The sequence below is a fragment of the Melanerpes formicivorus genome, unplaced genomic scaffold, assembly GCF_026170545.1.
Source record: "Melanerpes formicivorus ecotype bairdi unplaced genomic scaffold, bMelFor1.0.p_v2 SCAF_99, whole genome shotgun sequence".
Classification (NCBI taxonomy): domain Eukaryota; kingdom Metazoa; phylum Chordata; class Aves; order Piciformes; family Picidae; genus Melanerpes; species Melanerpes formicivorus.
This window is the reverse complement of record NW_027142451.1, coordinates 1462190-1481427: the sequence shown is the minus strand read 5'-3', so window position 1 is coordinate 1481427 and position 19238 is coordinate 1462190. Positions and strand designations below refer to the sequence as shown.

At 45.0% G+C, this 19238-nt stretch overlaps 1 protein-coding gene across 6 annotated transcripts in view; it reads left to right on the top strand.

Annotated features, from left to right (window-relative positions):
* TLCD4 (TLC domain containing 4) overlaps window positions 1-13107 on the top strand; it is a 38391-nt gene extending 25284 nt beyond the window's left edge. For all 6 annotated transcript variants that reach the window (XM_068166283.1, XM_068166281.1, XM_068166282.1 and 3 more), the window contains 2 exons: window positions 1250-1323; window positions 6182-13107. In XM_068166283.1, the coding sequence (XP_068022384.1) occupies window positions 1250-1323; window positions 6182-6497 (390 nt within the window). In that variant the 3' untranslated portion in view covers window positions 6498-13107. The remainder of the gene's footprint in view (window positions 1-1249; window positions 1324-6181) is intronic.
* Window positions 13108-19238: the final 6131 nt, after the last annotated feature.

Sequence of the window (19238 nt, the reverse complement as noted above, 5' to 3'; positions counted from 1 at the left end):
GTTGTATTTACAAACAGAACTACAATCTGCAATGGAATGCAACAAATATGTACAAAATAGATTTACAATTAACACAGATTTACAATTAACAAACAGCACAAGAGACCCCCTGGTCAGGGACCAGGAGAAGCTACCAGCCTCTCCTTCCCTGCCCACCCAGACACCCCTGGCCAAAGAAAGGAGAGAGAGAGGGAGAGCAGAGAAAGTTGCTGTTAGACTTAGCCAAAACAATGCAGCCAAGGTCAAGCAGAAGCAAGTTAGTATCTCTCCAGAGCTGTGAAGCAAGAGGAGAAGAGAGGAGAAGAAGGAATTGTTTAGGTACAAGCAGTCTTACGGGTAGGTACCTCTCCAATGGAATTGTTTAGAATGATCTTTATTTTCCTTTTCCTGCCCAATAGTGATTTGTTTACATTTTTCTACTTTTCTGCTCAAGATCTGTGAAGAAAATTTAAAGGCATAGCCTAAAACTGCCACGGGTGGGAATCTATTTTCTGCTGCGTAGCAAGACCTACCTCAAGCCTAGTCTGACTCTGATTGTATATATCCTTTTCCTCTTTCCCATGGCTTTTGTCCTTAGGCTGCTTTCACAAATACTTTTTCTATTTAACTTCCAGTTCTGTGCAAGTGTTTTTGTTTGCTCCTTTGGGGTAAACTCTACACTCTGTGCTGAGCCGGAGGCTCAACCCAGCACGCTCCAGCTCACAGGGCATGGCAAGATAGGACAGAGCTGGTAGAAAGGGGAGGAGAGTGGGGAGGAGAGAAGAAGGGGCTTTATGTACCCTGTCTGCTGCCAAGTAACAGCTGAGAATTCATCTTCACTTTGGCAAATTATGTGCCTAAGGCAGTCTGGAACATTTTTCTTTAACTTGCAGTGTTTCTATTTGGGCTTGTTTTAAACACTGAGAAGTCCAAACTACTGCTAATCCTCTTAGACAGTAATGGTGTCATTATAGCCTATGACTGCTTCTCCAGCTAGCTTTCCATGGCCACTTAAAGTAAATATTTAGGAGATGTAGAGTTGAGGAAGGAACTACTGATTTGGGTTACCTGGAAGGACAATTGCAGCTCGGGTGGCAAATCACATCTTGAAATGGTGAGGAGGCTGGCCACAGCTGGTGGACTGGCTTACATACCAGCTTTAATAAAGAAGTTCAGATGTTGTATCATTCTGTGCATACTTGAGGACTTAACTGAAGATTTCACATCTCTATTGTCATCCTTTCCCTGTCTGTTTTGTTTTGCTAATCAGAGCAGAGGTCTGTTGGCTTACTTTGGGAACTTCCGTCTGCTGGCAGAGTTCTCGACTCCTTTTGTCAATCAGCGGTAAGTGCCCAGGGAATTTCTGTGGAGTTCTTCTAAAGCTTCAGCTGTGCTGTTATTTCTGTGACTCAGCAAGGGTTACAACGAAGAAACTATTTGCTGTGAAAACTCTTTACTGCTGTAGCTGCAACAGTATAGAATCCTTAAGGTTAAAAAAGCCCTCCGAGATCATCGAGTCCAACCACCGACCCAACGCCACCATGCCCGCTAAACAGTGTCCTGAAGTTCCATGTCTGCACGTGTTTTGAACACCTCCAGGGATGGCTTCTCAAGCACTTCCCTGGGCAGCCTGTTCCATTGCAACCCTTTTGGTGAAGAGGTTTCCCCCAATACCCAATGTAAGCCTCTCCTGGTGCAGCTTGAGGCTGTGCCCTATCTTGCTATTGCTTGTTACTTGGGAGAAGAGACCAACACCTGCCTCACTACAGCCTCCCTTCAGGGAGTTGTGGAGAGCAATGAGGTCCTCTCTCAGCCTATATATTCACCTCAGCTAACATATTCACTGCCTGTTTCCTTTTAGGAGTCTTCACCTGAAATGCCATTTTAAAATGAAGCTACTGAACAGCAGAGCTCACAGCTCTATATGGTTCATTAGGCTTCAGATGGTTAATTGCATTGATGTAACAAAAAAAATCCTTTACAGTAAGGATTTTTTATTATGGACCAGGAGAAGCAGCAAGATAACATTGTCATCCTAGAATGGAATTGTGTTGCCCTAGATAATTTTCAGTTTATTTTGCCATAGTGCACATCTGTATATCACTGTTAATCTATGCACACTAGTAAGAGAATCACACAAAGGCATGTTCTTCATTGGCTTTCAAAAATAGTTCTGGCAATTATTGTAAGCACTTGGAATGGTTAACCTGCACACCTGAGAGGAGAGAGTGGCAGAAGCCTCTTTTGCAGAACTCAGTGAGAGTCCAAGCCTGCCCTGCCTTCTGACTGCAGCACTGCTGCTAGAGTCACTGCTACAAATGTCAGAAAAGGAGCACAATAATGCCATGTACCACAGCAGAGGAAAGCAGGGGATGGACTTTCCTAGGACTCTGGGGTGGGTGGCCTCTCTCCTTACTCTCTAGCCTGAGCTGGGGACCTGGCTGGGAATAGGGCTTTGCAGCAGGAAGACTTCAGCTCAGGAGAGGGACTTTGGCATAGAGCAGTGTGGTCCTCTCCTGCCTTTTCTTTTGGTGCAGTGTAGGACCAGATCTTCCAGTGCATCCTATGACTGTTCCTTACCATACCTTTTGGGGTGTATTTGTACTTTACTGATCCTGCATATATGACATCTGGTTTCTGTCAGCAAAAGGATAAGGTCTGTAAGGCAGATAGGACATGTAACTGTCCTGCAACCACAGTCTCTGAGCAATAACCCTCACCACATTGTGGCTGTAAGCTGGGGAATGCTTTGAGCCTGTAGCCTTCCTCAGATCTCTAAGAAGACAAAAGATTGTGCTGAGATCCCCTTTGAACATTAACCTGGCAAATTCAGCTTGCAGGAGGACAGGATGGGACAAAGAAGCTCTTCAGAGGCTGCTTTTATTTTCCCAAATGTAGTCTGTGCTCTGTATGCACAGGGAAACTGAGAGGAAAAGCAACACTTGTTCAAACTTGCATTAGTAATACAAGGAAAAGGAGAGGAAGAGAATGAACAAAGGTGCTGATAGGGGCCAGGTTTCTCTGTTGCAATTCATGTGCTATGGCTGTTCTCCCAGCTGGCTGCTACCAAGACAGGATTTCATCCTGAGCTGAAGTGGTGCCTATACTGATGCTTGCTTTTCAGCCTGTGCTGTTGGAAAGAGTGGGGATACATCTGGCTGATACAGCATCACAGAATTCCTGAGGCTGGAACAGGCCTCTGAGATCATCAAGTCTAGCCTATGACCCAGCCCCACTACATTGACCAGACCATGGCACTGAGTGCCACATCCAGCCTTGCCTTAAACACCTCCAGGGACAGTGACTCCACCACCTCCCTGAGCAGTGCATTCCTGTGTCTGGTGCCCCTTTCCATCAGGAATTGCTTCCTAACATCCAAGCTAACCCTCCCCTGGCACAGCTTCAGGCCATGCCCTCTGGTCTTGTCACAAAGTGCCTGGGAGCAGAGCCTGCCCCCTACCTGACTACAGCTTCCCTTCAGGTAGTTGCAGAGTGTGATAAGGTCCCCCCTGAGTCTCCTCTTCTCCAGGCTGAACACCCCCAGTTCCCTCAGCCTCTCCTGATCAGACTTTCCCTCCAGTCCCTTCCCCAGCCTGGTCACTCTCATTGGACCTGCTGCAGCACCTCAAGATCTTTCTTGCAGTGAGGGCCCAGAGCTGCAGACGGTGCTTGAGGTGATGCCTCACCAGTGCTGAGCACAGGGCAGAATTCCGTCCCTAGTGCTGCTGGCCACACTGTTCCTGATCCAGGCCAGGGTACCATTGGCCTTCCCTGATTGCTGGGCACACTGCTGGCTCATGCTCTGCTGTTGTCACCCAGCACTTCCTGGTCCCACTCTGCCAATATCAGACCAATGTATGCTCTACTTTTTAAATGCCTGTGATGAGATCCTGTGTCTTTAAACAATGACACCCACTGCTTGCTCTGGAAAATGGAACTCACTGCAGGAGTTGATAAGATTCCCTTGCACTAAGAGATGTCATCTCATTAGGGTTTGGGGATACTATTTTCATTAAATTTGAAGAGAACCAGACCCTTAAGACAGTAAGTACAGGATAATGATAATGACTTACATTATGCTTCTTGTTTGCATTCTTAGTGGTACCAAAAGAGCTATTATTAAACTGCAGAATGATATTATAATCTGAGAAATGCCTGTGCACTTCCTGTCTGGGTTGTCAGGGATATCTAACTAGAGGTTGCCAAGCATTTAGATCTTTCAAAGTTCGTATCAGCATTGTGTAATTAATCATGAACTCTGGTGGGTAAGAGTGTAACACTGACTTTGACTGACTGTCTTTCCTTTACACTGGGGAGAGAGGAAAGTTGCTGAGCTGATGTCCAGCTACCAGTATATACATCACAGTACATTTCAAAACCTCTTTTGATACTGATTTTGGAATCTGTCTTGTGTGTATCAATGGAAGCACAGACTCTGATTATTAGTTAGACCAGACACAGCAGGTTTCTGTCTTCATCGTGCCAGTAAGTGTTGCTGTGGTCAGATACTCTCCTTCCAGGCTGGACAGCCACCTTTAGTGCCTAGATTTTAGTTGTCTCAGTTGCAACTCCTGTAGCATTTCTGTAACAGCCTAGATATCTGGCAAATCTTTTTAGCTTGTCTGTGATTAGCTAGGTTGTAATCTGTAGGTGATAAAACTAAAAATGACTTAATTCCCCCTGATTTAGAATAGTTTACTTTGTTAAATAGTTTTACCCTCCTATCTTCTCTGAAATGAACTGTTCATTCTACTCTTCCCCACCCCCATCATGAATACAGTGAGAGAAGTAGTCTTCCTCTGCCCCATTGCTATCTGTATCTTGTTTTTGTTGGACAAATTTTCCATGCATTTATTCTGTTTGAAGTGTGAATGATAAAGAATTAGAGGAGCTTGTTGCTCCTTTTTCTAGGAAAGGAACCTTTCTCTAGGTGGCCAAGAAGGCCAATGGCATCCTGGCATGCATCAAGAATAGTGTGGCCAGCAGGAGCAGGGAGGTCATTCTGCCCCTGTGCTCAGCACTGGTTAGGCCACACCCTGAGTCCTGTGTCCAGTTCTGGGCCCCTCAATTTAAGAAGGACATTGAGACTCTTGGACGTGTCCAGAGAAGGGCAATGAGGCTGGGGAGAGGCCTCGAGCACAAGCCCTATGAGTAGAGGCTGAGGGAATTGGGATTGTTTAGCCTGGAGAAGAGGAGGCTCAGGGGAGACCTCATTGCTCTCTACAACTACCTGAAGGGAGGTTGTAGCCAGGAGGGGGTTGGTCTCTTCTCCCAGGCAGGCAACCAGCACCAGAACAAGAGGACACAGTCTTAATCTGTGCCAGGGGAGGTTTAGGCTGGAGGTGAGGAGAAAGTTCTTCCCAGAGAGAGTTGTTAGCCATTGGAATGTGCTGCCCAGGGAGGTGGTGGAGTCACTGTCCCTGGAGGTATTAAAAGGTTATTGGATGTGGCACTTGGTGCCATGGTTTAGTAGTCATGAGGTGTTGGGTGACAGGTTGGACTTGATGATCTTTGAGGTCTTTTCCAACCTTGTTGATTCTATGATTCCATGAATCCAGCCTGCAGGTTCTGTATGCTAGGCAGTAGATAATCTATGCCTAGCTGCTCAGGATTTGCTATCTGGGGGTGTTCAGCCTGGAGAAGAGAAGGCTCCAGGGAGACCTAATAGCAGCCTGCCAGTACCTGAAGGGGGCCTATGTGAAGGATGGAGAGAGACTGTTTGCAGAGGCCTGAAGGGACAGGACAAGGGGCAATGGCTTCAAATTAGAGCAGAGCAGATTGAGATTGGATGTGAGGAGCAAGTTCTGCACCATGAGGGTGGTGGAACACTGGAACAGGTTGCCCAGGGAGGTAGTTGAGGACCCATCCCTGGAGCTATTGAAGGTGAGGCTGGACAAGGCTCTGGGCAGCCTGATCTAGTGGAGGATGTCTCTGCTGACTGCAGAGGGTGTTGGACTGGATGAGCTTTGGAAGTCCCTTCCAGCCCAGACCATTCTGTGGTTCTGTGATTAAGCGGGGCAAAAAGTTCACCCAAACAGAAGAATTTGCAACCAAACTAAGCCCCAGTGCAGTGATTTAGAAATTCTTATGGCAAAAGCAATTAATAAGTGAAATGCTTAATGAAAAGAATCATGAACTCAAAGCTCTTTTTTAATGAGATGGCTTCAAGTCTGCCTGGTATCTGTGAACACTTCTTTTACAGGTGGTTTTTTGAAGTACTGGGATATCCCAAATCTTCAAAGGCCAACATCATCAATGGTGTGCTGATGACAGTTGTGTTCTTCGTGGTGAGGATTGCCGTCATGCCTGTATATTACAGCCATGTCATTTCTTCATTTGGAACAGAGGCTTTCCAGAGATTAGGATTTGCAGCCCAGAGTGCCTGGATCATCTCCAGCGTTGCCTTGGATGTCATGAATGTGATGTGGATGGTCAAAATTGCCAAAGGATGCCAAAAAGTCATTTGTTTTATCGGACAGGAGGAAGCTAAAACTGCTAGAAATGGAAAGTCTGACTAGAAGCGGTCTGCAGAGAATGAGCTTTCTGCAGTGCACGTCGTGGGGGTTGAGTGGAACCGTGCACGTGTCTGCCATGGAATGCTCCTCTTACAGAAACAAGCTATTACCTCTCTACTGACCTGACTCTCTCCCTAGCCACACTGCCTGCACACCCAGGGCCACGCTCTACGGATCCTGTCCGCTGAGGAGTGACAGCGGAAGCTCCCACCGCCGAGCTCCACCTGTCTGCTCCCAGCAGCTGCAAGGTACCGCAAGGAGACATCAGCAGACTGGTTACTTGCTTCTTGTCCACCAGTGTGCTCCGAGTGCCTCACTCAGGTTTCTCAGAGTAAAGTGTTTTATACACCCAGTCAATTCCCACGCCACTCTTTTTTTTGTAGAAGACAAGAGACCTCCCCAGGTTTCTGAGACGGTGCAGTTTTCCTGGTACGTTTCTATCCTTTCTTCTAGGAATAAGAATGATAATAATAAAAAATAAATAAAAAAGGAAAAAAAAAAAAAACAGTTTTCATTCTTGACAACTTTTTAATTTTTGCAAGGAAAGCTAAAAATTGAGCTCTGATTCTCTGAAGTCTTTTACTGCTTTTCTGCTTCACCTTCTGGGAATGCGAACCGTTTTGGGAGATGTATAAAAGAGCGCTGTCTAAATTGCTGTATTATAAGACTACAGGATAGCTTCAAATGGTGACATTTCCCTGATTTTTTTTTGATGGGAAGGATTAACTTTTGCCCTGATAGGCTACTTACGAGAGTCCACCTTCTCTACTGCCTGTGGGATTGTTTTCATGGTATGGTAAATGGGGTGTGGAAACAGCGTAATTTGTACTGGACTGCTGCTCTCTTTGAGAAGTGCTGCGATTCTCCTCAGAGTATTTATAACCAGTGGATATTTGGATGGGAAGAGATAAAATTCTCCTTTCTGTGTGATGTGTATCTTAAAGTATTACTATTTTGTTTCTCTCTCTTCTATCACAGATAAATGAGAAGATCTGATAGGAAGTGTTGAGGGTTTGTGTCACGTTTCCCATGTTAATCGCATCAGAAACATGACTGAAACAGTTGACTGGAAACATTCTGGTATGAACTGTGCCAAACTCTTGTGAAGCTGCCTGGGAGCTGTCTAGCATGACAGGGCACTTCCAGAGGCACAACACTGGGTTTTTGGCTTTTAACCCACATACAATGTCCTGAGGTATTCAGTTCCTTCTGCAAAGTTAAAGGCTTGGAGGGCATCAGAGCGGAATCTTACCATCTGGGATAGGCTAGAACCTAATTTGTAACAGAATTGGAGGAAATTCTGGGATTTGTTTTATTTGTAAATTACTTTGAGAGCTTTATTTGTGTGTGGCTTGGTTTCATTTTGCTTACTTTAAACCATAGTTTAGCTCTCCAGTTGAAATGATGTCAGGCAGCGTTGTCTGGGTGAGTGCCAGGGGTGCTTTTACAAGCCTGGTTCCACCTTATAGTTCTCCAGGTAAAATGATGTCAGCTGCATTGTCTGGGTGACTGTCACAGGCACTTTTACAAGCCTGGTTCCACCTTTTGGTTCTCCAGGTAAAATGATGTCAGCTGTATTGTCTGGGTGAGTGTCACAGGCACTTTTATAAGCCTGGTTCCACCTTTCACCTGGGCAGGCTTTCCTCCAAAAGGGTTTCTCAATCCTGCCTTCTTAAGGGAGATCTAAAGAAGTGTTAATACTTACATGTTTTGGATTCTGTGCTTGTTAAAACTTCACAAGCCTGCAGACAAAAGATCTGTTTATGCCTTAGGAAGGTTATCCCCTAATCTGTTCAGCTCTTTGCTGTGAGTGAGCACAGGACTTTATTTGGGTACCAGTAAATCTGGCCTTGGAGAGTTGATCCTGTGACCTGCTTTGCTGAAGGGAACAGACTGCCTTTTATACTCATCTGCAGAACTTGGTATCTTTTGAAATGGTGATTGCAAAGCAAAATCTGGGCTCATGTTTCTATTGCCTTCATGGACTAAAGGGATGCATTAAATACTCTGATCTTGTGCTTTTTAGGGCACTAGATCGGGGAATAATTCTGTAATAAATTGTTTCTTTCTAAAATATATTTTAACTTGAGTTCATTCAAGCACTTTGGAGAATATATTTGAAAGCAGAAGTCTGGGGTCGGAAGCAGGAAAAAGAAATTGGTGAGATGATTTGGAACAACTCTTAAGGTGGTAACTCAGGATAGCTTTGAAATTCACCCCTTTTTGAGTGAATCTGATGTTCCAGTGTTGCAAATGTTTTGTTTTCAGTGGAGAGCATGGATTAGAATGCTCCATTTCCATCAGGAGAACATTCATTAGAAGGGGCTGTTTCCATCACTTTTAGATACAGTTGTATCAGATGGGGGTGGGGGGAAATTAAAACCTTCCAACTATGACAAACTGAAAAAAGTCCCAAGCAAACCCTTCCTAAGGATGCTTTGGGCAGCAATCCAGAATGCAAGGGCAGTGGGGTAATTATTTGAAGTGTTTTGGATTGCTGTGCTAAATTAGTGTGATTAAAGCAGTATTTTGCAATGCATTGGCTTTAAATTTCCTGACTTTTAAAAATGTCTTCTGTTTATACCCTGATGCATCCACGGTGCGTCAGAAGACAACCTTCTCATGAGAAAAATAAAGTATTGCCACTTGTGTATGTGGCAAGGACTGTAGAAAACGGGCTGTAAAGTTGTGATATATCAAATACATTAGTCCAGGGCACTTTTTACCTGCCATTAGAAGCTTATAATACAGCAAATCAGATAGCTGCAGCACCCAATTTTCCAATTACACTTTGTTGTTTTAAAAACTGTGGTGAAATAGTGATGAAACCTAAGGCTGCAAGCTTGCATCTTTGCTTTTCTTATGCAAAAAAAGTAAATGCATGCTCAGTAGCATTGAAATTAATGGTACCATTAAAGTGAGTAGCTTAGTAGTGGCTTCAAATGCCTGTTTTTAACAGCTGCATTGTCCAGTGTCAAAGCAGCCTCTGTATGTCACATGCTGTCTTTGCCACTAGCATATCAAAGAGAAGAAGCTTATCTTGTGAAAAGTGCTCAGACTCCTTCTTCATTTCTTTGGCATTCTTCAGTACCAGGTGACATAAAAATTAGCAGTGTCATGAGAGATGCTGGGAGACGCTCTGCTCTGCTCCGGTGAGACCTCACCTGGAGTAGTGCATCCAGGTCTGGAGCCCTCAACACAGGAAAGACACGGACCTGATGGAGCAGGTCCAGAGGAGGGCCACGAAAATGATTAGGGGTTGGAGCAGCTCTTCTACAAGGGCAGGCTGAGGGAGCTGAGAGTGTTCAGCCTGGAGAAGAGAAGGCTTCAGGGAGACCTAATAGCAGCCTGCCAGTACCTGAAGGGCACTACAAGAAGGCTGCAGAGAGACTGTTTGCAAAGGCCTGCAGGGACAGGACCAGGGGCAATGGCTTCAAACTAGAGCACAGCAGACTGAGAATGGATGTGAGGAACAAGTTCTGCACCATGAGGGTGGTGGAACACTGTAATAGGTTGCCCAGGGAGATGTTTGGGGCCCTGCCCTGGAGCTATTGAAGGTGAGGCTGCACAGGGCTCTGGGCAACCTGATCTAGTTGGGGATGTCCCTGCTGGCTGCATGGGGGTTGGACTGCACAAGCTTTGGAGGTTTCTTCCAACCCAGCCCATTCTGTGCTTCATTCTCTGATTCTTTGGTTGGCACCAGTAGGGCTGGCTGTAGGAATGCAAGTTTCCTTTTTATAGAATTTTTTTAAATGGCTTTAGTTTTTGATCAAGAGATGAAAAAATCCCACTTCCAGAACTAGAGCAGGGCAATGTTAGGTCAAGATTTGCTTTGGTAATCACTTTGTGGATACATTGCTTGCAGAGGGGAAATGTAGTTGCAGATGCTCATTGTCGCAGTGAGCGTTGCAGTGGATTTCAGTGGAGAGCCTTACACTACAGAGATGCTTTCTGGGTTATATGTGTGCATGCTTCAGTGGTAAGATCTACATCTCTGAAGCCTACTCTACCTCTCTGAATACATGTGATCTTGGGTGAGCTCGATAATTTGATGATTTAATTGCTCAAACCCCAGAATCTATTGACTAGTGAGGAACATCCTCTGTGCAGGAAAATGAGAGCTGAGGTTGGATATAAATCTTAAATTCCAAATGGTGTATTAAAACTTATTACAGGTTAATTACAGCCTGGAATATAATTATTTCCATCTTAGAAGGTGATGGGAGAGGGTTACTTGTACTGTAGAACTAAAACCTAAGAGTCAAAGCTTAGACAAGTGAGCAAATGCAATCAAGCACGTAGAAGAGGAAGGGTGGAGGAGACTTTGAGAACACAAGTACAGAGATCCAGATGTCTTCCTATTGCTGTGACAGGGACAACAGCAGAGTGCCACGTGGCAGAAAGGTTTATGTATTCCTCTATCTCTGTTCCCAGTGGACAAAGAAAGCTTCCTTTAACGAATGTGTCAAACTGCATAAAATGGGTTATCGGGAAGGGGCTATCAGATGCTGTTTGCTGCACCCAGAGGACTTTTGCTAATGGACATGTGTATCAGTATCTATACCTACAAGCTCTCTGTAAAAGGTCACTTAATACAGAAGTTTGTAAAATTATTTTGTGCTGCTTCTGCTGAGCCATTCAGATGAGAACCAAGGGCTGTTTGACAATTGCTCCAGCTTAGGATCTGCTGCCATGTTGACTGCTGGTGAAAGCTGTCAATGAAGCGAATAGAAAGGGATTAGAATTTCAGTTTAAAAGAATGAAAATGGAGAAGACCTTGAAAAGCATGGGCAGCCCTCTTTAATACCTTAAAAAGCCTACTGTACAACATCATTGTTTGGCTACCAGGAACTTCATGAGGAAGAATTTGTTCTTGGTGGAGTTTCTCTATGGAATGTACTTGACAGCTGGAAAGAGAACAGTACTTCATTGCTGAGATCTTGACAAGACTGATCAATGTTTATGAACGTTATCATTCATCCAAACCCAGGTAAAATCTCTTTGCTGGACAGGTGAGGAAGGGCTTAAGATTTTCTGAAAGCAACTTGCATGTTCTTGTTGTGGCAGAGGGCATGAACGATGTTCTGTTTGCAACACTGAGAGATCTGGGATTAAGCATCAACTTGTACTTCTAGGTGGTGACACTTGGTAAGATTTCTTACCCACTATATATCTTTACTAGCTACCTCCTTTGGTGTTCTTGCTCTATTTATAATGACCAAGCACTTTATAACTCAGAACAGACTGGAAGGTAGCTATGAAGAACAAATTGTATTGGTTGGGACAAGGAATATTTTGGCAAAGCTTCTTCTGCGATCACTTTTCATCGTGCAATGCCCTGCCCTGAGAGGGCTTCTGATGCTGACTGTATATCAATTTTTAATCTGCTTGTAAAAGGAAATGTCTTTGAGACAGCAAATTCTGAAGAGTTCAGTGTGATTTGGTATCAACCATATGATGATTCCCTGTGCTATTTATAACTTCCTATTTATTGACATTATGAAAGCAAATAAAATGTTCTGCAGTGTATCTTTATTTCTCATCTACAGGTGGGGTGTCAACCGTTGTCTAGCAGTCAGGACATGCTTTTATGAGCCTGTAAGTGTTTAATGATAGGAGAGTCTGCACCCAAGTGGAACACATTGCATGTACATTGTCTTCCAAGTTTTGAAACGGTGGTGTTGTCTACAAATGTGCTAAGTTTGAATGCAACAGCTCAACACAAACACAGGAAACACGGGACAGGGCACTCTGAATGCAGTGCAGAGTGCATTGGGTTTGCTTATTGTAACCCTGTCCCAGTTTCGCACCAGAAATCCATCACATGACAGGGGGAGGAGAAGGAGGAAAGGGCTAATTGTGAGCTCAGCTGTCTAATTTGCACACTTAATATGCACACATCTTTAGGGCCTGGATTTGTTTCTGGCATGCATGTACCAAACCCCCACAGATACCTATCCATAGAGAGAACAATTGAGCACGTAAGCAGAGCTAACCTGGCAGAGAACCAAACTGCAAAACCTGCCGTGCACACAGGAGTTACAAGTTAGGCGGAAGGCGAGGAGCCTGGAGTTAAAAACTGTTTTGAGCAGCAGCTTCACCTGCTTATCTAATTGGTGTGTCAATTTTTCTGGACTAAGAATTGGTGAATTTGCTAGACAAAAATAGCAAATGTTGCTAGACTGATTTTTGGTAAATCTTGACAATCTGGTTTGCAGTAAAGACTAAACACTGTCACACACAGTGACAGGAAGTCTGGATGACACCATCACCTTCAAATAGTGATGGGGCCTGACTGCAGCAACCCACAGCACAAGAACTTCAAAATGCAATAGAACAATTCTGCAGATTGGTGATGAAAGTAATCAGTTGTAGTAAGGTGAATGATCAAATACTGTGGGGTTAAATTTGCTTATTAAATCAGAATTATTTGTTTGCATTTCAGTGATACTACAAAGCATTTCTGTGTTTCGTTTGAACAGTTTAAGAGCTTGCATAAAAATTATATTGGCTGATCTCCCCCCCTTTGATATATGCAATAATGTCAATAAGCAATAAATTGCATGTTGTATGCAAGCTGTTGGTTCTTTGAAATAAAGGAAAGGAACACACACTTTGTTACTGTGTCAAGTTTTCTTTCTTAATGGGGTAACATCTTAGGTACCTATAATGGATGCATCAGGAAGGACATGGACCTGATGGAGCAGGTCCAGAAGAGGGCCATGAAAATGATCAGGGGGTTGGAGCAGCTCTGCTACGAGGGCAGGCTGAGGGAGCTGGGGGTGTTCAGCCTGGAGAAGAGAAGGCTCCAAGGAGACCTAATAGCAGCCTGCCAGTACCTGAAGGGGGCCTGTATGAAGGATGGAGAGAGACTGATTGCAAAGGCCTGCAGTGATGGGGCAAGGGGCAATGGCTTCAAACTAGAGCAGAGCAGATTGAGATTGGATGTGAGGAACAAGTTCTGCACCATGAGGGTGGTGGAACACTGGAACAGGTTGCCCAGGGAGGTAGTTGAGGACCCATCCCTGGAGCTATTGAAGGTGAGGCTGGACAAGGCTCTGGGCAACCTGATCTAGTGGAGGATGTCTCTGCTGACTGCAGAGGGTGTTGGACTGGATGAGCTTTGGAAGTCCCTTCCAGCCCAGACCATTCTGTGGTTCTGTGATTAAGCGGGGCAAAAAGTTCACCCAAGCAGAAGAATTTGCAACCAAACTAAGCCCCAGTGCAGTGATTTAGAAATTCTTATGGCAAAAGCAATTAATAAGTGAAATGCTTAATGAAAAGAATCATGAACTCAAACCTCTTTTTTAATGAGATGGCTTCAAGTCTGCCTGGTATCTGTGAACACTTCTTTTACAGGTGGTTTTTTGAAGTACTGGGATATCCCAAATCTTCAAAGGCCAACATCATCAATGGTGTGCTGATGACAGTTGTGTTCTTCGTGGTGAGGATTGTCATCATGCCTGTATATTACAGCCATGTCATTTCTTCATTTGGAACAGAGGCTTTCCAGAGATTAGGATTTGCAGCCCAGAGTGCCTGGATCATCTCCAGCGTTGCCTTGGATGTCATGAATGTGATGTGGATGGTCAAAATTGCCAAAGGATGCCAAAAAGTCATTTGTTTTATCGGACAGGAGGAAGGAAAAGAACAGACACTTTGTTATTGTGTCAAGTTTTCTTTCTTAATGTGGTAACATCCTAGGTACCTATAATGGATGCATCAGGAAGGACATGGACCTGATGGAGCAGGTCCAGAGGAGGGCCATGAAAATGATCAGGGGGTTGGAGCATCTCTGCTACGCGGACAGGCTGAGGGAGCTGGGGGCGTTCAGCCTGGAGAAGAGAAGGCTCCAGGGAGACCTAATAGCAACCTTCCAGTACCTGAAGTGGGCTACAAGAAGGCTGTAGAGAGACTGTTCCCAAAGGCCTGCATTGATGTAGCGGTTTGAGCTTTCCCAGAGCCAAAACCCCAATGGTACAGATGTAGAATACCTCACTCTCCCCTTCCCCCTGTGGGGAAAAGTTAGGCAGGAGAAGGAAAAAAGGTAAGCAATGAAAGACATGCACCAACTGGGAAGTTAAAAAGGTGGTTTTAGCAAAAACATAAAAGGTATTTAAGGAAAAGGAAGGTTACAGGCTGATAGGGGAAGGGGATAAATACAAGTATATTGCAGACGGCCAAGGAATCTCTGGATGGCAATGGATTCTCTTTGGATGCAGGCCCCCACATGAGGCAGCAGGCTCAGACCACATGGAGCGGGGCCAGTCATGTGGGCAGCAGCAGCAGCAGGGAGGAGAAGGCAAGAAGGAAGCAGGAGGAAGTTGGTCTCCCTTGTATAGAGTCCAGACAGGAAATGGAAGTGGAATAAAATATGACCTAGGGAAATCCTTCCCAGTGTCCACCCAGGGGTTTCCATGCACCCCCTGCAGGCTTGAAACCACAACACAGGAATGAGGGGCAATGGCTTCGAACTAGAGCAGAGCAGATTGAGATTGGATGTGAGGAACAAGTTCTGCACCATGAGGGTGGTGGAACACTGGAACAGGTTGCCCAGGGAGGTAGTTGAGGACCCATCCCTGGAGCTATTGAAGGTGAGGCTGGACAGGGCTCTGGGCAACCTGATCTAGTGGAGGATGTCCCTGCTGATTGCAGAGGGTGTTGGACTGGATGAGCTTTGGAGGTCCCTTCCAGCCCAGCCCATTCCATGATTCTAAAGAAAGGGGTTTTTTGGTTTCAGTTCAAAACCAGTGGGCTAATGTGGAATCTTCAAGTTTCATGCTGTAGGGAGGGTGTATGAGGTCTGGAGCCACATTGTTGTTCATGTGGCTGGATTTTAAAATGCTGTAATTCTATGTGGGACATTACTGAGGCCAGGAATGTAACTTCTGTTGGATAGTGTAAATATAGTGGATTGTACCACATGCTTCAGAGTATGAGCTGTTCAGTTGTCTGAAGGCTGTCTGTGGATAAAGAGCTGCTGTTATAAATCAGAGAATCCCAAGAATTCAGGTTGGAAAAGACCCTCAGGATCACCAAGTCCAACCCAGAACCCTGTTCTACAAGGTTCACCCCTAAACTATATCCCCAAGCACCACATCCAAGCCACCTTTAAACACATCCATAGTTGCTGACTTTACCACCTCCCTGGGCACCCCTTCCAATGCCATGCCCTTCAGAGTCCTTTACTGCGCACTGAGAGCGGCAGTTCGGTTCCTCAGTGAGGCAGCTCCGAGATAGTGTATGTGCAGTGAAGGCATGCTTCAGAAGCATGATTTGTGTGCTAACACTGAGAGGTTGTTCTGAGCATCCTGAGAGGAAGGGCTCCTCAGTTCCGGAAGGACAGGGAACTGCTTGAAAGAGTCCAGCACAGAGCCAAAAAGATGATTAGGGGCTGACCTCATTCATCTTGATAAAGATGTGCAGGGTGAGTGCCAAGAGAATGGAACCAGGCTCTGCTGGGTGATGCCCAGTGACAGCACAGGGGGCAATGGTGAAAGTTAAGGCATAGGAAGTTCCATGGAAACAGGAGGAAGAATTATTTCCCTGTGAGGGTGACAGAACAGGCTACCCAGGGGGGTTGTGAAGTCTCCCTCTCTGAAGATATTAAAAACCTGCTCTGGCAGGGGGGTGGACTGGATAATCTTTTGAGGTCCCTTCCAGCCCCATACATGGAATGGAATACATACATGGAATGGGCTGCCCGGGGAGGTGGTGGAGTCGCCATCATTGAAGGTGTTCAGAAGGAGACCTGATGGGGTGCTTGGTGCCATGGGTTAGCTGTTTGGGTGGGTTGGATTGGTTGATGTTGGACACGATGATCTTGAAGGTCTCTTCCAACCTGGTTTGGTTTATTCTAATAAAGGTTTATTCTAACATGCTGTGAGCCTGTGAATTGCTGCTGCTGTAACCGTTGGCTTCCAAGCACAAGAACTGCTTGTGCTTCTTCTGAGCTTCTGTACTATGTGATGGTTACATTACTAGAAGAAAACACAAAGCATTCCAGTGGGCTTTATTTTATTCCTCTCCTCTTGCAAGGGTTGTGTTGGGGTTTGGGTTTTTGTTTGGTTTTGTGGGTTTGTTTGGTTGGGTTTTTTTTCCCTTTCATTTATAAATTATGTTCTTAGGGACTAATTCTACACTGTTACTGTAGAAAACTGTGCACCCCTGGGAAGTAACTGGGAACGTGGGGGTTTTGGTTATTTTTAGGGTCAGAGGGTATATGAATCACATTTCCAACTACTTGAGGAAGGACAACGGGGACTCGGTGGGAGGCTTTTGTATTTGCCCTGGGCAGCTTTTGACACAGTGAATGGTGAAGAGGAAGGACTGAACACGGCTGGGAACAAGGGATGCCTTTCAGCGAGCCATTCTTAACCTGGCAAATTCAACAGCTCTTGATTAGTGTGAGAAACAGACCTCTGCCTAAGCCGTGGGGTATAGGAAGTGTTTCGTATGTCCACTTCTTAGTCGGGTTCTAGAGCAAAATCGCTCCTCATTTTACAGTATCACAGTATCACAGTATCACTTAGGTTGGAAAGGACCTCGAGGATCATCGAGTCCAACCTATCAACACAGACCCCATGACTAGACCATGGCACCAAGTGCCACGTCCAATCCCCCCTTGAACGCCTCCAGGGTCGATGACTCAACCACCTCCCTGGGCAACCCGTTCCAATGCCGAATGACTCGCTCAGTGAAGAACTTCCTCCTCACCTCGAGTCTGAACCTCCCCTGGCGCAGCTTGAGACTGTGTCCTCCTGTTCTGGTGCTGGTTGCCTGGGAGAAGAGGCCAACCCCTTCCTGGCTACAACCACCCTTCAGGTAGTTGTAGAGGGCAATGAGGTCACCCCTGAGCCTCCTCTTCTCCAGGCTAAACAATCCCAAGTGTAATTTTTAATGATATTTCTCTTTGTCTTCTCGCTGGAAACTCTGTTTTCTGTACTTCTACTGATATTTTAATTCTGTATAAAAGTTGGTTTTGTTGTTTGTTTGGGTTTTTTGTTAGAAAAGAAAGGAGTTATTTAATCTTCACAGTGGGTATATATATTTTTTTTCTTTAGATGGTCTACTTTTGTGAGTATCTCCTTATTTTGCTCTGCTTTTCTGGAGATCACAGTGTAATACACTTAAGGGCTGACGGTGAGCTTCTTTGAGATTGTGACCTTGGTGTTCTTCCTAACGCTTTACATTGAGGAAAAATGGATTTGCTGCTTGGCTTATCTTGTAAAGAGTGAAAACTGCTTCCTAAACAATGATTAGTAAGTAGTGTAGTTGTTGCTTCTGGTGGCGTGTGATGGTGGAAAGCAGGGAGACAGCATGCTGTCAACAACACAATAGACCGAGAGGAGGCTGTAGAACCGATTCCCCGCTGGAGAACACCAGAGAGAAGAAAGTGTGTTTTACCTGTTTGTCATTCTGCCAAAGACTTGAAATATTTTGAAACAGAGATGGCAGTTGGTCTACAGGAGGCACTCATTACCAAACTGCATTGTCAAGCGCAGCAGAAGAATCAAATGATTCTAGCTCGTTGAGTGCCGCTGCTGTGAGTGCAGCCCTAGAAATTTCAGCACAGCCAAATACGCCTGAAACTTGGGCAGCGATGGAGGCAATCATGTTTCCTAAGGCACACAATAGAGACTCTGTTGCTGGCACGGTGTGACCTTCCTAACTCCAGGTCCTTAATATGCTGTGCTAGTAATTCCTGCATGCAGAAAGGGCAGGAAAAACTTCCTTTTACATAACAAAACCCGTGAAAGGGCAAGAATGAGTGAAAGGATGGATATTTGATATTCTCTCCAATTTTTACTCTGTGTTCCCTTGGAATGGCAATGTCCTCATTAGTAAGATTGATCCTGTTTTGAAAGGTTGTATTGTGAATATGTTCTCAAAAGGCCTCTTCAGAGGAGCATGTGGGGAAAAAAAAAAAAAGATGTTTTAAAATTTGGGCAGCAATGTAACTTAAAAAAATGCTTGACAGAACTGCTTTGGTATGATTTAGAATTTATTGTTGTTACTCTTCCTGATGATTTTCAAAAGCAATGGAAGGGAACCACTCATTTATTTTCCTACATCAAAATACACACAGATCATGCAAGAGATCCCTCCTCCAGATTCGAATTTGGATTTTTCTTCCTTCTGAGGTAAATGTATTAACTGGGCCACTTCAAGCTTAAATTCCTTCCTACTTTTAACTGCTCAAATGAGATATAATGTTTTGGGGAAACAAAAACCTCAAAACCACACTTTTTCCCCCCCCATTGGTTCTAATTGGTTGTTAGCCATTGGAATGGGCTGCCCAGGGAAGTGTTGGAGTCACCATCCCTGGAGGTATTCAAAAAGGGATTGGACATGGCACTTGAAGCCATGGTTTAGTTAGTCATGAGGTGTTGGGTGACAGGTTGGACTTGATGATCTTTGAGGTCTTTTCCAACCTTATTGATTCTATGATTCTATGATTAATTGTTATGTATTATTATAAATACGAGTGCTTGTCTTGATCGGTTCTTTTTCTGATCGCTTCTAATTCTTATGCATTTATAATGAGCGCTTGTCTTGTGTCTTCCCACCTGCCCTCTGCACCAGGCTGCCTATTCAGAGCCCGCCTTGCGGGGTGAGCGCTGCAACAGTCCCGCGGGGCTTGTGCCGGCTGTTGCAGCTCTTACCGCGCAGACAGACCTGGTCTCGTTGGTCAGGGAGGGACAGGGTGAAGCATTCTTCCCTGCTGGGACGCAAAGCCAGCTG